Genomic DNA, 21,357 nt, shown 5'->3' on the forward strand with positions numbered 1-21,357 from the left:
GTCTAGTCACTAAATCATGTCTGACTCTTTTGTGACCCTATGGACTGTGGCCCGCCAGGATCCTCTGTCCATGGGATTTTACAGGCAAGAATACTGGACTTAGTTGCCATTTCTTCTCCAGGTGACCTTCCCACCCCAGGGATCAAACCCTCATCACCTGTGTCTCCTGCACTGGCAGGCGGATCTTTACCACTGAGCCACCTGGGAAGCCCAGTCCTGCTAACAGGTTGCCTTAGCTCCTTGATGGCCTCCTCCACAAGCGCCCCTGTACACTTCTTGGGAACTGCAAGGCTCCAGGTAACTGCATGGACACTCCTGACTTATAGGAACATTCTTTCCAGCTGTGCTCACACCTTCTCCCTCCTTTTCCTTTAGAACAACCGGTACACAGGTATTTGGGCCAATGTGTTATCCTTAGACTCAAGAGGTCTATGTAACTGAGGGTTAAGTCAAAAAACCAACAGAAATCAACTAATGAAAATGAAAATTTCCTTTTGGTAGAGATTTGTTGAACAAAACCTAGTATTTATTTCACTTTTACTATATACCAAGCACTCTTCTGAGTATTTATATGTTGCAGACATTTAAACTGGCTTCCCAGGTGGCGCTAGTGGTAAAGAACCTGCCTTTCAATACAGGAGACGTAAGAGATGGAGAGTTCGATTTCTGGATTGGGAAGATGCTCTGGAGGAGAGCACGGCAATCCACTTCCGTATTCTTGCCTGGAGAATCACATGGACAAAGGAGCCTGGTGGGTCCATAGGGTTGCACAGAATTGGACACAACTGAAGTGACTTAGCACAGCACACCACAGACATTTAAACAACACTTACTGTATGTGCCAGGCCCTGTTCTAAGAGTTTTGCAAAGACTGATTTATTTAATACTTAAAGACAGTCCCATGAAGCATGACATCACGGGATTATTATTACCATCTCCAGTGCTGTCGTGTACACCCATGTAGCAGGGTTTGGAATTCAGGCTTTCATTAGTCTTAGGCCACCACCATGCCCTTTCCCTTTAGAAACCTTTAGAGTATGTACTTTTAATATTCCAATTTTCCAGATGTAGAACTTAAGGCACAGAGAGGTTAAATCAATAAGCCCCGGGTCACTAGTGAAGACTAAAGCACCAGCAGTTATTCATGAGGCTCAGAAACTTTGGCTGATTCTGCAGAGGTTTTCAGTTCATTTTTTAAAGGGGAAAATTAAATGTTAACTAACAAATGCATCATAGGGTGCTATAATCAAACCGACAAAAGCAACTTCTGTGGGATAAAAGGCCGGAAATAACAGAGTCACCCCTCTACCCGCTGGCAAGTCTAGGCTTTAATTTAACCTGGTTACCAGCCACCTAATGATAGGGGAAATTCTGTTAGTGTGCTTGGCCAGGACTGGCTTGGCTGGGAAGAAAGACCCTCTGGGCCTCTGCTTGCTGCTTCTGGACTTCCTGGGCTGTGCAAATAGTCAATACAAAGCCCCATGCAATACACTGTGCACAGAGTCTGGCATCAAAAACTGCCACCTTCATTCTTCCACAGTGTTGTAGGTAAACCTGGCATCACACCAACCTGCCTGAGGATCAAGGGCTCTAAACTGAAGGACAGGAAAATCTTCCGAGTTTTCCCCGAGGGGCCTGACCTAACATTAGGGTTGCAGTTAAGCATGCTGGATGCAGACAGGTAGTGACAGGACAATCCCTGTAAGCCCAGGGTAGCAAAGCCTTCATCCAAAGTACCCACTCTGGGAAGAGGCTGTGGCTTTAAAGAATATAGACAGGTAAGTCAGAAAAACCTGCCGTGCCAATCAGAGGTGGGTGAACTTCAAAAGGGAACACTGTTTCACGGGAATCGGGACTCTCATATACATTCCTGTATGGGCTCTTAAATTCGGCAAGGACTGATGGGAACTGTAGGCAGGACCACTGCTACAAATACAGCAGTGTTTCTCTGTCCTAAGCCAACTGAAGGGCTTCAGACACAGCTTCCAGTTTAATTCATTAGAAGAGAACCTACCCTACAGCTCAGGGAACTCAGTGCTCTGTGGTGACCTAAATGGGAAGGAAATCCAAAAAAGAGGGGATATAGGCATATACATAGACAGTTCGGACTTCCCTGGAGGCTCAGACAGTAAAGTGTCTGTCTACAATGGGTGAGACCTGGGTTCGATCCCTGGGTTGGGAAGATCCCCTGGAGAAGGAAATGGCAATCCACTCCAGGACTATTGCCTGGAAAATCCCATGGACAGAGGAGCCTGGTAGGCTACCGTCCATGGGGTCGCAAAGAGTCGGATACGACTGAGCAACTTCACTTCACTTTAGACGATTCACTTTGCTGTACAACAAAAACTAACAAAACATTGCAAAGCACCTAAAATTTAGTTTTTTTAAAAAAAGGTGCAGTAATATGAGTGGTGGGACAGTTAGACCTAGTGATGGGGACAAAAAAGGGAGGGGCTTCAGTACTTATTGTTACCACACTGTCACTACTCTTAGACCTCCCTCGGTCACTGGTTTCGGGAACCCAAGAACCCTTTCTGCAAACCCCATCTTACACAGGAGCCAGGCAAGTCAATTGCCAGAGTGCAGCCACCAAGGTGGAAGCTGAGCTGGAAACCCCACGGACGCTTTGAAAACCACCCATCTAGTCCAATTCTTTAACTTTACAGCTGGGAAAATAGGAGACCAAAGAGGATTAATGAACCCAAGGTCAAAAACTTAAGGAGAACACAGAGGCTGGGACTGGACTCTTTCTTCAAAGATACCACTGAGAATCAGAAAGTTAAGTCTGTGAGTAGGAAATATCACCAAACGCTGAAAACTTCATCAGTACCTTCATTTCTCCATTCCTATAGAAACTGGTGAAACAAGCAGATTCTCATTCTACTGGGTTCAGATCCCAACTCTTCCACCTGTGAACTGTGTGATCTTAGTTACTAAACCTTCCCAGGCTGCTGTGAAGATTAAATAAATCAGTATGAGAATGGAGTTCAGAAAGAGCTGGGAACAGACTAAACATCTCATAAACGACAGATATGATTCTCACTCTAATTCTTACTACTTGTATTATTACTATTATTATTATTCCTGTAAACTACTAAGCCTATACTTAGCCATGTACTTCCTTGAATGTTTCTGTATGTGTTTTGTTTTTTTTTTTAAACAGAATTACTAGTGCCTTAAAGGCACAGCATGTCTGATATAGTCTCCATCAGTCTGAACACTGTAGGTTACAATTTTCTTTGCCAAAGCTCTAGCATGAGCTTCAGAATCAACTAATATTCAATAGCTGTGTGACCTTAGGAAAGGCTCTTAACCTCTCTGAGCTACTTCCCTTATCTGTAAAATGGAAAAACTGAGGCTATTTACCCCTCAGGAGTGACAATTAATCAGACTAATAAATATGACGTTCTTATTAGCACAGTGGCTTGCAGCCGAGATTAGTTTGTGTTTTAAGCCAGGGACTAGCAAATGTTTCCTAGAAAGTGCCAGAGAGCAATATTTTAGGTATTGCAGGCCAAGAGGCAAAACCAAAGATGTTACATAGGTAGCTATATAACAAACACATTTCCACAACTTTATTAATGATGTTCAAAATGCTAATAACAACTGATGATGGTTTAAAAAATATACATCTACTAATGGGAAGAATGGAATTCTTTAGGACTGGGGAGAAGGCAGGAATAAGATTTTGCTTAATTAGGGTTCACCTATGAGAACAATTCTTAGCTCAGGAGCCACACAAAAACAGTGACACGGATTTGGTCCTTGGGCCACACTGTGCCCACTCCCAATTTCAAGCCAAGCATTGGAGGGTGGAGGGGGGTTGTGTTAGAAAGTCATCCTAGAGCCACAGCAAGAAGCAGGGGTGTGCCATGCATCTTTTCAGGGGCCTCCATCATTAACGAGGATTTCTTCTATGAACATACATTACAGAATTAACTCTCAAGTTGTTTTCTTTTTCCCTTGAGTTTTCTAAGTTCAACTCGAACATTAATTATTACTGCTATTTCTGAAAATTCCATTTTCCGCTCAGTTCCACAGGAGTGCTCCACTGGCAAGATGGGGGCACTCATAATGCTTAATTGTCAGAAACAACTTTAGAAACGGTACCCAATATTTCTGGCACTGCCCAGAAAGCCCTCACAGGCCACAAGACACTTAACTGGCTGGACCCAAGATCGAGAGTTCCTGAGTATAGCCATTGGAAATAAAGAAGAATGCACTTTTCATCTAAAAATTTACACTCCCTCACTAAGACAATCTTAATAAATATACATCTTATAAATGGATGGACTGCTAGAGCCAGGCCTCTGGAATTGAAACCTAATTAGTCTACCTAATACCTACCTAGAGTCTCAGTCATGTCCGGCTCTTTGCGACCCGTGGACTGTAGCCCACCAGGCCCCTCTGTCCATGGGATTCTCTAGGCAAGAATACTGGAGGGGGTTGTCATTTCCTTCTCCAGGGAATCTTCCCCATCCAGGGATCAAACCCAGGTCTCCCGCATTGCAGGCAGATACTTTAACCTCTGAGCCACCACGGAAGCCCAATCTACCTTAAGGCCTGCCTAGGACAAGTTACTTTAATCTTTCTGCAACTGTTTCCTCATCTGTAAAATGGGTTTATAACAGTGACTCATCTGAAGGCTTATCTTATCAGGAGAGTATTACATGAATCAACATTAGTGAAAGGAGTTGCTCAGTGGACTCTTTGCGACCCCATGGACTGTAGCCTACCAGGCTCCTCTGTCCATGGGGTTTTCCAGGCAACAGTACTGGAGTGGGTTGCCATTTCCTTCTCCAGGGAATCTTCCTGATCCAAGGATCGAATCCGGGTATCCAGCATTATAGACAGATGCTTTACCATCTGAGCCACCAGAATCAACATTAGCTAAGGGCGTAGGAAAGCACAGAATAAGCAGAGATAAGTACTTGTTAAAATGAATCCGATTATAAAGGGCAGTTTGACTCTAAAGCCATCCAGATCAGGACACTCTGCCTCCAACTTTTATCCTAATTAGTAATTTGAATTTGAAACATTGCTGTCCCAGACACTTAACTAGTTGAGAAAAATATTTGAAACACTCTGCTTATCCCACCATTCATTCCATTATACCATAATAAGCAGGTACTGTGCATTACTAGATAAAAGAATTGAAAAGGAATGAATCTCATATTCCACTTTCAAGGATCCCAGTGCTGTATGCAGACAATATTATATTTTAATAATTAATTGTTCATCAAAGAAAAAGATGAGGAACAGGGATGCTAAATTCAAAGTTATTCAAATTGCAAAAATGAATAATGTATGACTTTTTTATTAAATACACACTGTATTAAGTAGTCTACATTTCACCCAACTCTGTCTTTTTCATTTTTAAGCATTTTGAACGACAATATGAATAATCAGTTAGGGGAGGTTTATTTAGAAAAAGAAATACCTTATTTGAATGCAAACGGAGTGTATCCAGAGATGATTAAATTTTTCTTATCAATTAGAAAATTTTGTATGAGGGCTTTAAAGTCATGGTCAACCATTAAATGCAGAGAGGCCCAGTTATCCTTGCAGTTTCCTTTCAACATTAAATTATATCTGGCTCAATTCTGTTCAATTTCTTATTTCTGATAGCAGTGCCAGGAGGCAATCTTTAATTAAAGAAAATTTGAAAGATTCAAACATGCATAATTGGATTAAAAATGTGATCATTAAAACATTAGATGATAATCATCTGATTGATTGCATTTTTCAGTGTGTTAATAACCTAATATTTTCAATGCTTTGGTTATATAGGAAAAAAGAAAGCCTTTATAAAATATGATGAACAATCAACACAGAGAGGAGACCTGTGCACTAATCAAGGCCTACGGAATTATACTGAAAACATATGCACACACCCCAATTAACAGAGCATTGCGCTATAAAGAGTATGGACAGAATGTGATGGTGTCAACGGGAAGAAAATCCTCAAAACAAGAACTCAACCAATTTTAGGGACGTATATAAAATAGACTAAGAACAGAAAGCCCAAACTTCGATATTTAGCCCAAGGACTGGTTTCTTCAGTGTTTTCCAAAACTTTTTGTAAGGAAAAGCTATTAATTTTTCCTTAAAAGCTTATAATCACTGGGGTAGGACTGGCCTTCTGCTTCATACAGGGAAAGGCAGGGAGAGAATGACACTGGGCAAAAACTGGGGATTAGGTGACGCTAAATGGGAGAAGATTTCTGATAGGCCTGCTGAAAACCAATGTGTATGCAAATCACCTGGGATGCCTGTTATACTGTAGATTCTGAGCCAGTAGGCTTGGGAATGGGGACTAAGATTCTGCATATTTAATAATGCTGACCACACTTGAGAGTCAGTTTTTATGAGGACTGTGTCAGTGGGCTCCTCTGCCTTCTGCAGTCTCATCCTCTGCTGCTTTCTGACCCTTAGGCTAAACCACAGGGACCTCTGGCTACTCTATGATCATATCACCCCAGGGCCTTTGCCTCTCCACTCTGCCTGGAACATTTTTTTCACTGCTCTATTCATGGCTGGGTTTGAGACCAAATTCAGCTGCCAACAACTTAGTTATATTTGAATGACCCACTTCTCAATCAGGTGACTCTCTCTGACTATTGTCCTGCAAATGGGGTTTTAAGCACAGACCCCTTGAGATGGAAGCCTCTGACTGAAAAACCTGAAGATGGAAATGAGCCATGTGCCTACCTGGGGAGGACATTCCGGGCAGAGAGAAAGGGCACTGCAAAGTGGTTCTGCCTGGTGTGTGGTGAAGTGAAGCAGAGGAAAAGGAAAACTGAAGAAAAGTTCAAGAGCCCAAATCTGACAACTCAAGGAGGGGGGGGAAAAAAAAATCAGTTGCTGGTTAAGGATAACCTGGAATATGGCTAAAAATTGTGAAGAGGCCAAAACACTCAACTTAAGTCAGCAGCTCTGGGTGAAGCCTGGACTAGGCACATGTGGACTGTGTGATCTGGGAGGGGCGATGGGTCAGACAAGCTGGTGACAGAAGGGCCTGCCGAACAAAACAAAAAATGGGAACTCATAATGGGGAGAAAGAGCCTGAGGGCCACAACTCCAGGACTTCAGGAGCTTGGCACCTAGAAGCCCCCACGGAGGTTAGAGAGCATTACATTGTAATTAATGATGGTGGCAGAGGGACTCAAGGAACTCATTTCATGATCTAAATATAAGAAATGAAGCTTGCTCCATTTGACTATGGTGACTATCAGACATGCCATCTCTCATCTCTAAGGAGGATTAAAAAAAAAGAAATAAGGAGGATAAAATGGCAAAGATGGGGCAACCAAGTGGAGCTGGACCATTTTCAAGGTGTAGCTTCGGCAAGGCTTCATGACAGATGACTTTAAGGAACAAGTACCACACTGAGGTTACAACAAGGGGATCCCTGAGGAGTCACCCCAGAACCACAGAGAACTGCGGGGTTCTGAAGAGTTTCAAAGGATGCTAGTTGTATTCCATGTACAAATAAAGAAAATGAGGTCCGGAGAGGGAAAGCAACTGACCTAAGATCACACAGAGAAGTGCGAGGGAGGCTGGGTATCCTTCTCTACTACCTGATTCCATGTCTCTGGGCACCTTGCCTGCAGCGGATACAAACATGATCCGGTGAAGAAATCTCCCTGAAGACTGAAGAACTCATTTAACCTGGTGGACCTAAATCTAATCCTGACGCTGCCCAGCTCACAATCCTCCAGTGGCTTCTCATTTCATTTACAGTAAAATCCAAGCTTCTCGTCACAGCCATGAGGCCCTCCAGGATCTAACTCTGCAGCCCAACTTCTCTCCACCCTCTCCCTTGTTGACCATCACCTTCTTCCTCACCTTTCTGTGATCTTTTCCTTCCTGTGTTTACTTATTTACTGTTGGTCTCTTCTCAAGCGTTGGATAATTCCACAAGAGAAAAATACCGCATCTTTGTTGGGTACCCTGTACACCCAGCAACTAAAACACTGCCCAGAACAGAGCAGATGCCCAATCACTGTGACAAGAGAGTGAAGGAACACACAGAGCAGCTGGTGTATTTTAAATGGCCAATAAATCCTAGATTTCTTCATGGCCGTGTCACCATCAATCGTGAGATGAATCATTACTTCAAAAGTCATTAATAAAGGCAACAAGTTGCTAATTAAACAACGGTCATAGCTATACAATCTGTGTAATTAGTTACCAGTAGCCTTTTTTTTTTTTTTTTTTTTTTAAAGCAAACAAGAAACTCTATTACACCAAGACTGTGGCTCCTTACTGCATCCCCAGGGCCCAGGACAGGACCTGAGAGAAAAAGCCCACTACACAGGGCTGAAAACATTGATCAAAGCAAGTCACTAAGGAGCTCTCATTCAGAAGTAGGGAAACTGGGCCCCGGGGCAAATCCTCTCTAGAATCTGCTTTTGTGAATAAAGTTTTACTGGAGCACCGCCATGCCATTGCCTATGGCTGCTTTCTGGCTAAAACTGGGCAGGTGAGTTGTTGCAGCACACAACGGATGGCCGGCAGAACCTAAAAGATTTTGCCATCAATCCTTTTACTGAGCAAGTTTGCTGACACTTGCTCCTTTGTGAAGGGTAGGGTGTTTAGAAGGGATGGGGACAAGCAACCTATTCAAATGTAGATGGAGCAAACTAAATGGTAACTCAGAGATGTGTGGAGCTTATTTCTGCCTCTGAAAGTCTCTGCCAGTGGGCAGAGAATTTAATACATGCCCCTTGGCCTTCACCATGGGCGTGGTCTGAGAAAACCTGAGAAGCTCCCATGATGGCATCTTACTGCAGGGTCTGAGCAAGGGCGGCTTAAGCAGGAGAGTGCTCACCTGATAATCAGACTCCTGAATTCAAGGACCTAGGGTGGCCCTCCAAGGTTAACAGCCACTTTACGCAGGTTCAAAGACATCTAACCCCCTTGAGTTTAATGGCAGCTTCAGATGGCCAAATGTGATATTTTGATTTAAAGACTGATGTTGAAGTGAAGCACATGCTGACATTAAGATTTCCAAAGAGAAACTACCCAAAGAGCACAGAGTCCCATCAACAATTAGAAGGCACACGACACAGATTATCCAGAGTTATATAGTGACAGAGACCCAGTGTTAGCAGTGAACAGTTTCACTGCCTGCCTCTCTCCCTGACACGGTTCTGGTGGCATAACTGACACGGTGTGTATATTCTTTTAGACATTCAGTTAATGACCTAATTCACAGAGGAGAAACCTAGGCAGAAACCCAGAGTTGAGTGATTCTGACAATAATCAGGAAGACAGTCGAGGATGGAAATGAAAACTGGTCCAGCAGAATGAATCTGAGTCTAATACTAATGGGTTCAAATCACTGTTTCACTGCCATGAGCTGGGACAAATGAGACAGCTCTATGAGGCTCAGTTTACCCATCTGTACCATGGGTTCAGAATTCATATCTCCCTGGGCTCCTGTTGAGATTAAATGACACTCTATGTTTAAAACATCCAGGTACAGCTCAGCACACAGCAAGAAGGTAACAGATAAAAGAGCACAGAGAAAGCTCCCCTTTCTTCCTTTCAGCCTCTTTCTGGTTCCTGGTCCACTCCCCTGAGCCCTCACCTCGAAGGGACCGGCTATCCCGAATCAAATTTGTGAACATTTTCTCCCTCACTTAATTTGATTTTTGAATGACCCAACTAAGTCAAGCAACACACATTCTATTTCAATAGCCAGGTGGTGATGGGGCAGAACTCAGAGATCCACAATCATTTCCTATCACCTCATGGCCTCCATCATACTCACATCAACAAGTACCAACAGGGACTTCCCCGCTGGCCCAGTGGCTAAGACTCCAGACTCCCAATGCAGGGGGCCCAGCTTCCGTCCCTGGTCAGGGAACTAGGTCCCACGTGCCGCAACTCAGAGTTCACCTGCCGCGACTAAATTTCCTGCATGCTGCAATGAAGACTGAAGATCCCAGTGCTGCAGCTAGGACCCAGGGCAGACACGTTAAAAATAAATTAATTAAAAAACAAAAAAATACCCAAGTAACCACAGTAACTTGTCGCTAGGGGTGGGGGAGGGCAGTGAAAACCGCTGACACTGGATGCTGACCGTGTCCCAGGCACAAGTATGTACAGTAAGTCACTGGCTCCGCGAGACAAACCAGGAAGTGGTGTTACTATTACCACTGTACATGGCTAAGAACATTTAAACACAAAGAGATGAAGTGATTTGTGCAGGCTGTACAACTACCCAAAAGCAGAACTGAAACTCAAACCCAGAGCGTCTGCTCTTGGCCATGACATGACCTTGCTTCTACTACACCAAGGTGATGTGCACAGACTAGGGTAGCAAAGTTACCCCAGAGAGCCCCAGGCACTTGACCAAGTGCTTCTGCAGGCCACAGTGGAGACATCTGAAAACTGTCTCTTTGCTCTCCACACCAGTAAAACAACCAGGAAAAGGGCATTTCCCTGGGGTCCCACAGTCCTGTTCTCATGATGACATATTGATAAAGAAGGCTGGCTAAATGAGAAGGAGCCTCCAAATTCAAATCTAACCTAAAAGGAATCACTTCTGAAGGCCTTTTCTGTCTCAATGATTGTTAACAGCGTTACTAGTGATAAAAGCCCACAGCATCCCATTTCCTGGCTTTGGCTAAGAAAAGACATGGAAGTAGCCCACATCTATGGTGGCGGTTCTGACACACCTAAGTCCAGGAAACTGTGGAAATGGCTGAAGTGGGCCTGTTTCTAGAAGATTTTGAGATCAAAGCGGGTTCAGATAAGCATCTGCCCTTCCCGGATCCGCAACAGACGTAAGCCAATTAGTCCAGAGCAGGGTGCTGGGTATTTATAGCACACTTCAGGAAAGTTCCATGTAATTAGATGCTGGAAACATAAACTTCAAAGGGGAAATTTTGTCACGTGTTAAGATGTTCAAAACTATCAGTGGCCTGTAAATAACAGAGCACTGGTTTTTCCCTTCAAGAGGGAGAAAATTTGAATGATTTCTTTCTGGAAGGTTAACATTAAAACAGAACCCCCTTTAATTCCACTGAAATATATGTGGATGATGTAGCAATTTGGGCAAAATCTAAACTGAAGCCCATGTCTGTAGAGTGTATCAAATGGTAAGTAATGCACATACCACTGCCATGAAACAACACTATTAGTAGACCCAGAATAGCTCCCATTTAGACAAGGCAGGGTTCACACGTTTTTTCTGTAAAGAACCAGCAAGTAAGTAAATATTTAACACTCTGCAGGCCAAAGAGTCTCTCTGTTACAAAACTCTGCCATTCTAGTGTAAAAACAGTCATGAAAGTGTTACTTCTCAGGTTGTGTCAGACTCTTTGTGACCTCATGAACTGTATGTAGCCCACCAGGCTTCTCTGTCCATGGGATTCTCCAGGCAAGAATACTGGAGTGAGTTTCTATTCCCTTCTCCAGGGGATCTTCCAGACCCAGGGATTGAACCTGGGTCTCTTGCACTGCAGGTAGACTCCTTATCATCTAAGCAACCAGGGAAGCCCTAGTCATAGGCAGTAAGTAAATGAATGGGTGTGGCTGTGTTCCAATAAAACTTTATTTACAAAAACAAGGCAGTGGGCCAGATCTGGCCCACAGATTGTATTTCCTGACCTCTGATTTCAAGGACAGTGGACACATGCCAGGCACCCTTCCTTCTCAGTACTTTCCCTGTCTTAAAGCATTTATCATTAATACGAGGCAGATACTTTCATAATCACCATGTCCCCAGGTGAAACCTCAGGGACAAAGAGAACCAACGATTTGAACAGGATCACACTGCTCCCAAGCTTCAGAGCCAGCATTCAAATCTATGACAACCTGAACTCTATAGCCTTGGTCTAGAATCCTTGTTCAGTAATGTTCTGGAAGAGTCAAATTTCAAATGAAAAATAACAAAATTCCATTCCTCTAAAATTACCCCATAAGCAAATTTTTTTTTAAATAAAAATTCCTTTCAAAGTGCCAACTATAGTCATGTGAACACATGAGATGACTCGGCAGTCAAATAATAATCTCTTTGACCTTACACAGCAAGAATGGTAAGAACCAAAAAAAAAAAAAAAAAAATCCTCATGAGATTAAAATTTTTCCCAAAGCAGAGGACATCTAGTTGATCATTTTGCCCTCAACACTCAAACTAGCACTTATTAAGCATTTGATGGATGGACACTATGATCAAAGGGGTTCAAAGTTCACTTACACAAAACAGGCAAGACCCCCTCAAATCACATCAATTCATCTCTCCTCCATTTCCTTGCTGCTGGATTATAATAATACAGATAGACATTTCCGACTAATAGTATACTTTGCTACCAATGTTCCTTGTGCTAGGATGTCTTCTTCCAAGGTCCATGCAAGATATTTTCAGGAGATTCAGCCATTAAGTCTTGGACAGAAAGTTCAGGCTAAGCTCTTTGCTTCAAGGATAATCAAAACAGTGTTGGAGTGATGATGAGAATATGGTCCTCAAGTATTTCTTCACTTGCCCCTTCAACAAGTCTATATAATGGGCTTCAATCAACTAAAAGAAGCAAATGGTAACCCTGGCCAAGAACAGGGCAGGAGATGGCCTGGGAGTAACAAGAGGCAGTCTGAAGTCACGAAGACCTTGGTTCTAGTCTCCCAGGTACTGTCTGCTTTCCTTGCCTTCCTATGTAATGGGGAACGTGAGAGTTGTATCTCAGAGGGTTTCCAGAGGATTTAGTGATGGCTGCAGGGCAAATTACATCCTGACCTGGTGCAGAGCCAGCATGTACCAGCACATTAGCAGTGAGGAGTTTCTGTTTTCAAACCTGTCACCTGCCACCTCATCCCCTTGGTTTCTGATTTCTTTTTTTCTAAATTCCACAAGGAACTATTGGCTTCCAAAGTCATCACTTAATGATACAGTCCCAAGATAGCCATAGTTCTTTCCGGGGTCTTGCAATCAATTTGTAGAGAGAATAAACTACATGTCAGGGGTACTTATGATAAAAAGTTTATAAAAACAAAAACGCTGTCTGTCTGTTTGGTGTGAGGCCACTTGGTACTTGATATGTCCCTGAATAAAGCACTGCCTGAATCTCTGACTTTCTAATGCTCATCAGTGTCTTCTCTGATGATGAAATTTAGCACGCATGCAGACAGGTGCACAGACATAAATGTCCTGCTGACCAATAATCCTAAAGTGAACCCTGGCCTCACCACCACTCTGAACATGAAGAGACCTGCCACCCCTCCCAGGGTGGGGTCCTCCTCATTCTCCCTCCCCACCCCAAAAAGTAACCACCACCCTTTGCTTTTAAATATTCACTATTTCCTTTTCTTACACTTTCACCACCGACATGTGCACTCCGAAACACCAGGTCTTCCCTTTCTTTTTTTTTTAAGTTTTGTTTTTTAATTGGTAGAAAACTGCTTTACAATGTTGTGTTGGTTTCTGATTCCCCACCCCCACCTTTTTTTTTTTTTTAAACATCCAGTGCCTTCTTCAGGCTCCTGCATCACCTTATGGTTTTCAGATGTGCCCATGCTGGTGTGAGCTGCAAGGTTCCACACGTTTTTCACTGGGGTGAATTGTTTTGTTGTATGACCATACTTCATCGTATTTATCCAGCTTGCTAACAATAGGCATCAGAGGCACTTCTGGGTTTTGGCAGTCAGGAAAAACAATGAACGCCACATTCTCATACACAGCTCATGGTGTGCTTTTATCTGAGTTTTTCTAGGGGACACAGGCAGCGGTGCAACTACTCAATCAATTCGACTAGACACTGCCAAACCATTTCCAGGAGACCTGAGAATTCCTGGCATTCATATCCTTGCCAACACTTGATATGGTCAGGATTTTTAATATCTGACTACCTGGTACATGTTGCCAGATTATTTTTGATCTTTGTGAATTTAAAACCTTTGAGAAATAAACATATAATACACATGTGCTATTCTTTAGTTTGCAAATAGTCAAATGCACGAGTCTAAGGGGACAGTATGGTAAATGTTTATATTATACTTATGACATCTAATCATTTTCCAGACCTATAATACTGCTATTGCCCGGGAGATTTCTTTGGGTCCTTTCTCATTCAGTGTATGTACGCCTTTACCCCACTATTCTGCCTCTTACTACCAAGCTTCTATTTACTCTACATAAACAGAACCATGCAGCACATGCTCTTTCATTTTTGTGTGAATCAAGTCCATCATTTTACATTGCTGTAGACTATTCCCTCATTATGACCAGACCAAACCTTGTATATCTAGGCTCCTCTAGGACATCTGGGCTGTTTACACTTGGGGGCCATTATAGACAAAGCTCCTGTGTACAAGTGCTTCTGTGGCCATTTCTCCTGGGTATATACCTACATGTGGAACTGCTGGCTCAGCGGGTAAGGCTACACAGCCTTTGGAAAGGCTGCACCATCTGCAGTCCCCACAGTACCTCTCCTGGAGTGTCAACAGTGCTGTGCTCAGGGCTAGTTTTCTTTCTTTTTTTTTTTTTTAATAGTCTATCTGTGGCAGTGGCAGTTGACAAGGCAAAGCCTACCCACCTCTTTGGAAGGAATTCAGATTGTTTCATGACTGGAGTCTCTTCCGGGTTAGTGTCGATCATGGACACTTCAATCCTCGCAGGTGGGATATGGAGAACAGAACAGATGCAGACACACCAGATCTCAGCACTGAATGAAAACCCTAGGCTGGCAGTCACATAGATCTGCAGGATTTATGTCATCACTTCCCTTTCTGCAAGGTGCCTAGATTGAGTCTAGCTATTCTTGGACTTTTTCCATAGACCTGGTGAGTGGATGATGAGTATCCCAGAGCAAGGGAGAAGACGAGCTAAAAATACCCTCTAAGTGAGCCCAGTGAATAAACTAGTCAGTTAGGGGAGGTGTTCTGCAAAGAAAGTTTTGATCTTTCATAGACTCAACTTCCACTGTGCTGAGTTTTAACAAGTAAAGCCTGTGGGAGCCCATTGTGTGACACCAATAGAAAGTCAGGTGATAATGTATGCGCACGTTCAGTGATAACTTTCTCAGAAGTGTGCGGGAAGGGAAGACTGAGAGAAGAGCCATCTTGTTTGAGGCAATTTCTGTCTTTCTCACGTTTCGGGTAAATGAGGATGATACTTTCCTGCTCATTAAAGTAGTACATTCAGTGGAAGAAGAAATCACAAAGAGCAAGGGGATGACAAAAGAGAAACAGACGGTCAAAGCTCAGGACTTCCCTGCTGGTGCAGTGGCCAAGACTCTGCACTCCCAATGCAACGTTCAGTTTCTGGTCAGGGAACCAGATCCCATGCGCCACAACCAAGGTCCTGCATGTCACAACAAAAGATGCTGCATGCCTCAACTAAGACACGGTACAGCCAAACACATAAGTAAATAAAAATGAATGTCAAAAAAAAAAAAAAAAGACAACAGTCAAAGGTCACCAATAAAACTATCACTACTCTCAAATTTCCTTCACAAAACTCTAATCTTTCTTGGGTGATGGACAGGAGGGAATGGTTTGTCTTCTGATGCCCGACAGCATTCTAGATGAGGTGTATGTAGAGTCTGCTGGATTTCCTTTGGGTAGATATTATGAAAAAGAATAGAAAGCAGGCAATCTGAAAATTGAAAGAAAAATAATACATCCCTTTTCACTTATACAAGATTATACAATGTCTATTTCTTAGCACTGGTCAATCGGGTACAAAATACTTACACAGGAATTGGTATATTTTTATACTAATTCAGGCTTTTATACCAATTCACATACAAGTTTATTTTTTTAATGGGTTTTGAAAAAATTAGAATTAGACTAAATTCTTTGAAACTAATTATTTCTATCACAAGTCCTGGTTCTTACATACAAAAAGCATTGTGAATGACTGAGTCAGTGCTATGAATATGATTCACAATTTCTTTCCTTTCCAGCAGATTCTAGTGGTAGTGTAAATTAGTTCTCTGATTAGATACAGTTTAGTGCTTCAATCTGTGGCTCAAGAGATAGACAGGATCAAAATCAATGGCAAATCACCTCTCTTCATTCTATTTCTTCACGCCTCTCAAGTTTGTAAAAATCACAATTTACATAGAAAAATGAACCCTTAAGAGAGTGCACTTTCCGCTGCCAAGAGGTTTCCAGGTACCTCTCCCCAGCATGAGAGAAGCCAGGTTTCGGAGCTCAGGCTCTCAAACATGCCACCTCTATGCTGGTGCTGCTTGAAACCTTAGGCTCCCTTCTCGGCCTGGACAGTGTTTACGCACTCTTTAGGTCTCAAGGGTCATTTTGTCTGAGATGCCTGCTCTGTAATCCCAAGTCTGAGTAAGGTCTGTAATTCCATATTTAACCTTATATGTCTCCTGACTGTCTATAAACTCAGCTGTGCTCTCTCTCTACGCATGGCTTCATGGTGTACTTAGATTAGGTGCTTAATAATTGTGCACAAAAGGAGCAAGCAGTGCCTGTAAGAAGCTCTGCGCATTTGAAAAGTGAGAGGCCCAAGTCATCAACTTTTTGGCAAGGTGATCAGGAAAACGTGTCTGGAAGGAAAATGTGAATGGCTGGATCAGTCACGGGGGAACCCCTAAGATCTTCCTTCTAGAGACAAGCTGCTGTGAGGAGGCTTGTCAGCCTCTGTGCCTCCAGGGAGACCGGTCGTGTTAGGATGCTCTAGTCAGTGACCACATAGAGGACTCCTCTTACGGGCAGCCTTGTCTCTGGGGTTCTCCAAGGGCCCAGCCAAAACTTCCTTAGAGATGCTTTCAGCCAGTCCTCCTAGCTTCCCTCTCTTTGGAGGTGTCAGACCTGTGTTGGGGTTCTAATGCTCTCCCCACCCACTCCTGCTCCCTCTCCTCTTTATCCTTCCTAGGCAGTCTCTTCCCCTTGAAATCCAATCTTTCATCTGCTTCACAGGGGACTCGAGTGACCAAAGGCCAATGGTTGGCTAGTGGAACCAGATTCCTCACTGCCATTTCAGCTGGAGGAATATGTAAGATTCTTCCTATTGAAAAAAAATCACTTAATGAGAAATTAATATTCTAAGATAAGACTCCCAGAGCTGAGGAAATAAAAGACAATGGTGAACTGGAACAGAAATCCGTATTGATTCCTTCTTGGTGCATCTCTCTATCATCGTGCCCAAGCCAGACACTCTGTGAAGCGTATGATTATTTATGTCTCATCACATTAACAGAGCATTCAAATCCCTCATAGGACCTCCAGCTCAAAACACTTCTAGTTCCAAGAGCAGTTTTTTGTTTTTTTTTTTAACCAACTTCAGATGTTTCTTCTCTTTTGGAAGAATGATAGAAGTGATGGGAGTTATCAAAAGGAGAGTCAACCATGGCCCAGGAACAGAGGGCAAAATCAAGTTTCCAAGACATTATCCTACTTCTTTCTCTTCCCAATGAAAGCAAAGCCTGAGCAGCCTTTAGTTCCACCTCTTCTTTTTCCAATTTTATATTTTTCACCTATTTGCATCTTTACTTGATTCACTCTTTTGGCTAACATTCCTGAGGATCTATTAGCGGTTAAATACACATGGGTTCTGCTCCCATGAAGCTTACACTTTAGGAGGTAATACACGGGTAAACAGGCTTCCCTGGTGGCTCAGTGGTAAAGAACCCACCTGCCAATGCAGGAGGTACAAGAGATGATGGCTCGACCTCTGGGTGAAGACGACGCCCTGGAGGAGGGCATGGCAACCCACTCCAGTATTCCTGCCTGGGGGCCTACAGTCTACAGGGCTGCAAAGAGTCAGACACAACTGAGCGACTGAACACACTCACACAGGAATAAATACACAACATGAGTTCAGATACCTTTAAGAGCTTCAAAGGAAGAAACCTAAGGTGAAATGACAAGGAATGAAGGGAGTGGGGAGCCAGTGGGGAGCTGGGGAGGATAAAGGAAGAATTGTTTGAGGAAGCAAGATCTGAACCAAGACCTGAAATAATTAGAGGAAGACATCTGGGTTCTGAGCTGAACTTATCTGGCAGAGGAAACAGAAACAGCAGATGCAAAGACTAGAAGGGGTGACAGTCTGGGCAGGCTAGGGCGACAGGGGGTGGCATTCATCTCCTCCTGGGTCCCTGAGGGCTGGCCTGGGTCTGTCTTCACCAGTGCATCAGTCCAGCAATCAGACTGAATGGGCGTGCAACACTCCTGTGGAATAAACAAGTGAACTTTCTCAGAGGGGCTCAAGAGGCAGCTATTGAGCCAGCTAGGGAGTGGCAAAGCCGAGATCCCCACCAAGGCCAGTCCGGCTCCAAAGCCCACACTCTCCCCCCATGAGAAAGCCCTGATGAGGCCTATGCTGGAACATGGAAGGCATCCTCTCCCAGAATGGCTGGGACTCCCTCCCAGGCTAGGTCACTCTGTTCACAGAAGTGACTTTGCAATTCCTCACCTCAGCTTGGCACATGTCTGGGTGCCCTTTGTGGTATATGTTACTTAGCATAATTAGGATAAAAGCCAGACACTAGAAACCTTGATCTGAGTTCTGTAACTGGGCATGATGAATAATTCAAGGGAGCCCTAGGGCTACGCCAGCCATGTGTGCCCAAATCAAGAGCAGCCTTTGACCAGAAGACTAAAGTTGAACCAAACATACTCACAAATAGGAATGCTCAAGCCTTCATCAAATATCAACGATTAATAAACAGATTTGGGGAAGAACAGATACATGTATATGTATGGCTGAGTCCTTTAGCTGTTCACCTGAAACAATCACAGCACTGTTAATCGGCTATACCCCAATACAAAATAAAAAGTTAAAAAAGGTGCATTTCCAGATTTTAAGAGACAAAAGAAACACATTCCCTTGTGTGTTAAAGAAGAAATCTGTCCACCCCTCCAGGGGATAATGACTTCTGAGTTACACTGACATGAATGCTGAGTTCTAAAAATTAAAAAAAAAAAAAGAAGAACTGAACTTCCTTTGCAGCTATTTTTCGCAGGTCTACTCTGACTTTTCAATTAGGAGGTAGACTTGAAACCACATCGTGGGCATCCCTGCCAGAACAGGTACCACATCCCTACACATAACAGCCTCTTAGAGGGTAATTATGGAGAATGAAGAAGGATAACATGATCATGCCAGCATGCAGCTCATGAACCAAATGATCGCAATGCAGTGCGTTTGCTGAGATCTGGGGACTTAGGGACCAAAGGACGCCTACTGCTTCTCTCTAACAGATGGAATCTCCTTCACTGATCACTGTGGAAACAACGCCAGATGCCACAGACACATTCAAGTGCCACAGCTGATGGAGCATCTCCTCTTAGGCTGGAGAAGAGGTACCTGTTTTAAAGATTTTAGAATTCCTTGTGGGGTGATTGCATTATAACAAGAAGAGCCGGGGGAAGGAAGGCCTGTCCATCATTCAGTACATGTGAACCCCTCAAACTTATCATCTACACAATGGGCTGGAATTTCAAGAAGCTGCTTCATCAAGGAGATTTCTAGGGCACCCTCTGAGAAAGAGCTCAGAGAACACAGCGTGCTGCCCATGACACCAACATCCTGTGCATTTTTGAAACTGTTCCGAGTGCAACGCAAATCTCCTCCTATATTGTTGTCCTCCACTGCCTATGCTGCTCTCAACATCACGTCACCAAGGAGCAGACAGCCTAAGAGTTGGCAAAAGCGTTTTGCTCCCTAAGGGAACTGTCTGTACCACCTACTTCCCAATTTTGCGTGAGGGGATTTCTTTGGAAATGGAGAAACAATGGAAATTTCCAACAGCGAAAACCTCAATGGGGTGTTTTCAAGTCATCTTACTTTTCTACATTGACTAGGTTTATTCTTGTTACCTGCTGTACGATTGAACAGGTCTAAGAGCAGAAGAATTAATCCCAAATCCTACTTGCTTCCACTGAACACTGAAAACTGGTTTTGTTTCCCTGAGAGAAAGCGGGTAAAATGTTTGTTAAGCTCGGCAGAGTTGGCTAATGTGGAAAGACACCCTCCCAGAAAGCTGTGAAGATGTTTTATCACAGCCGTGGAGATGAAAGGGAGATTTATTATGGTTACTAATGCTACTTCTGTCAATGTCTTTGGAATTCTAATTAGATTATTAAAACTTTGCAAATCATTACATTACTTCTCAACTCCACACCTCCCTGTGACAGGGTACTTTTGAAATTAGACGATCCTGATGTCATAGGTAATGATGCATCGCCAATAATAAAGTTGCAGGGAAATTCCTCCAATAAAAAAAGGTTGGGTAAGACAGAACCCATCTATCTTACTTTCTCTCCCAGTTTTATGCTTGAGGATAAGACATGTCTGCTGCACAGAACACGGCCCAGCATTTTCCATTCCAGTAGCTAATGGTACTTGTTCACATGCAGCAAAGTTTAATGACTTGTCAGGGTTACTTAAACTTATTCCCCAAAATCTCAGAGGCAAATCAAGAAATTCATAAATGAAAAGTTACTTGAAAAGGGAATCAATTTAGGATAGCTATGAGGCAGGTGGCAGGTTCAGTGTGTATGAATGGTACCTCTTAAGAGGTTCTGATTTATAACATATGCATTCTGAGTGGTACCTGAAGAGAAACAAATGGCTTACTGTTAACCCAGATCCATTTGCAGGTAATAAATGGGTGTGCTCTTTACCCATCAAATAATGGCTCTCATGCCCTTCACCATCAGGGCATGAGGAATAGGTGTCACGCTCCGTCCTCTGCGAGATAACCCACTCCTTCAGGTGGAGACCTTAGCCCTCCCTACCCCAGAAAAAGGGAAGTGTACGCAGCTGCCTTACCGTGATGGACGACGCCCTTCAACCCGTGGATAATAGGATCCAGTGCAGAATTGTCCCTTGGACTGACCTATATGTAAAGGAAACATGATTGGTTAAATCTGTTCTGGCATCAGACACAACAGTCTCAGTTTAATCTTCTAAAGAGAAGGGGGAAGGGGGATGTTATCAAGTAAGCTGCTTGGGTCTCACATACACCATGCCTCTCACCGAACACAGGAGATTTATGACATCATAAAATCAAGTGAGGAAGGCTAAATCAAAAGAGAGAAACTTCTCAGAATACATCAGAACAGGAGAGAAACACTGTTGTCCCAGCAAGATCTTAAAAAGCATGCAGACTTTCCCCTTGCTTTGTTTTATTAAAAGTAGACCCCAACCGACTAAAAAGTCATTGAAAGTCATCAGAGACCAATCCATCACTGACCGAATATTTCAATACCTTTTTGTGATTTTTTTTCTCTTCTTTTTTGAAAATGGATTTGTTCCCTGCAGCCTTCTCTCCTTTTTAAGGATCCCAGTCCCATGTGCCTTAACTTATGCTCAAAGAGGCATTTCTAAGAGTCACTCAGGCAGGGCAAATATAGAGAGGAAAGGAGCTCAAAGAGACA

The 21,357-nt window shown here is 43.3% G+C and overlaps 1 protein-coding gene across 4 annotated transcripts in view; it reads right to left on the reverse strand.

Moving 5' to 3' along the window:
- The window catches only part of PTPRG (protein tyrosine phosphatase receptor type G), a 774,731-nt gene that overhangs the window by 158,793 nt on the left and 594,581 nt on the right, over window positions 1-21,357 (reverse strand). For all 4 annotated transcript variants that reach the window (XM_060402273.1, XM_027958231.2, XM_027958232.2 and 1 more), the window contains exon 6: window positions 20,750-20,816. In XM_060402273.1, the coding sequence (XP_060258256.1) occupies window positions 20,750-20,816 (67 nt within the window). The remainder of the gene's footprint in view (window positions 1-20,749; window positions 20,817-21,357) is intronic.

Source organism: Ovis aries, chromosome 19 (assembly GCF_016772045.2).
Source record: "Ovis aries strain OAR_USU_Benz2616 breed Rambouillet chromosome 19, ARS-UI_Ramb_v3.0, whole genome shotgun sequence".
NCBI lineage: Eukaryota > Metazoa > Chordata > Mammalia > Artiodactyla > Bovidae > Ovis > Ovis aries.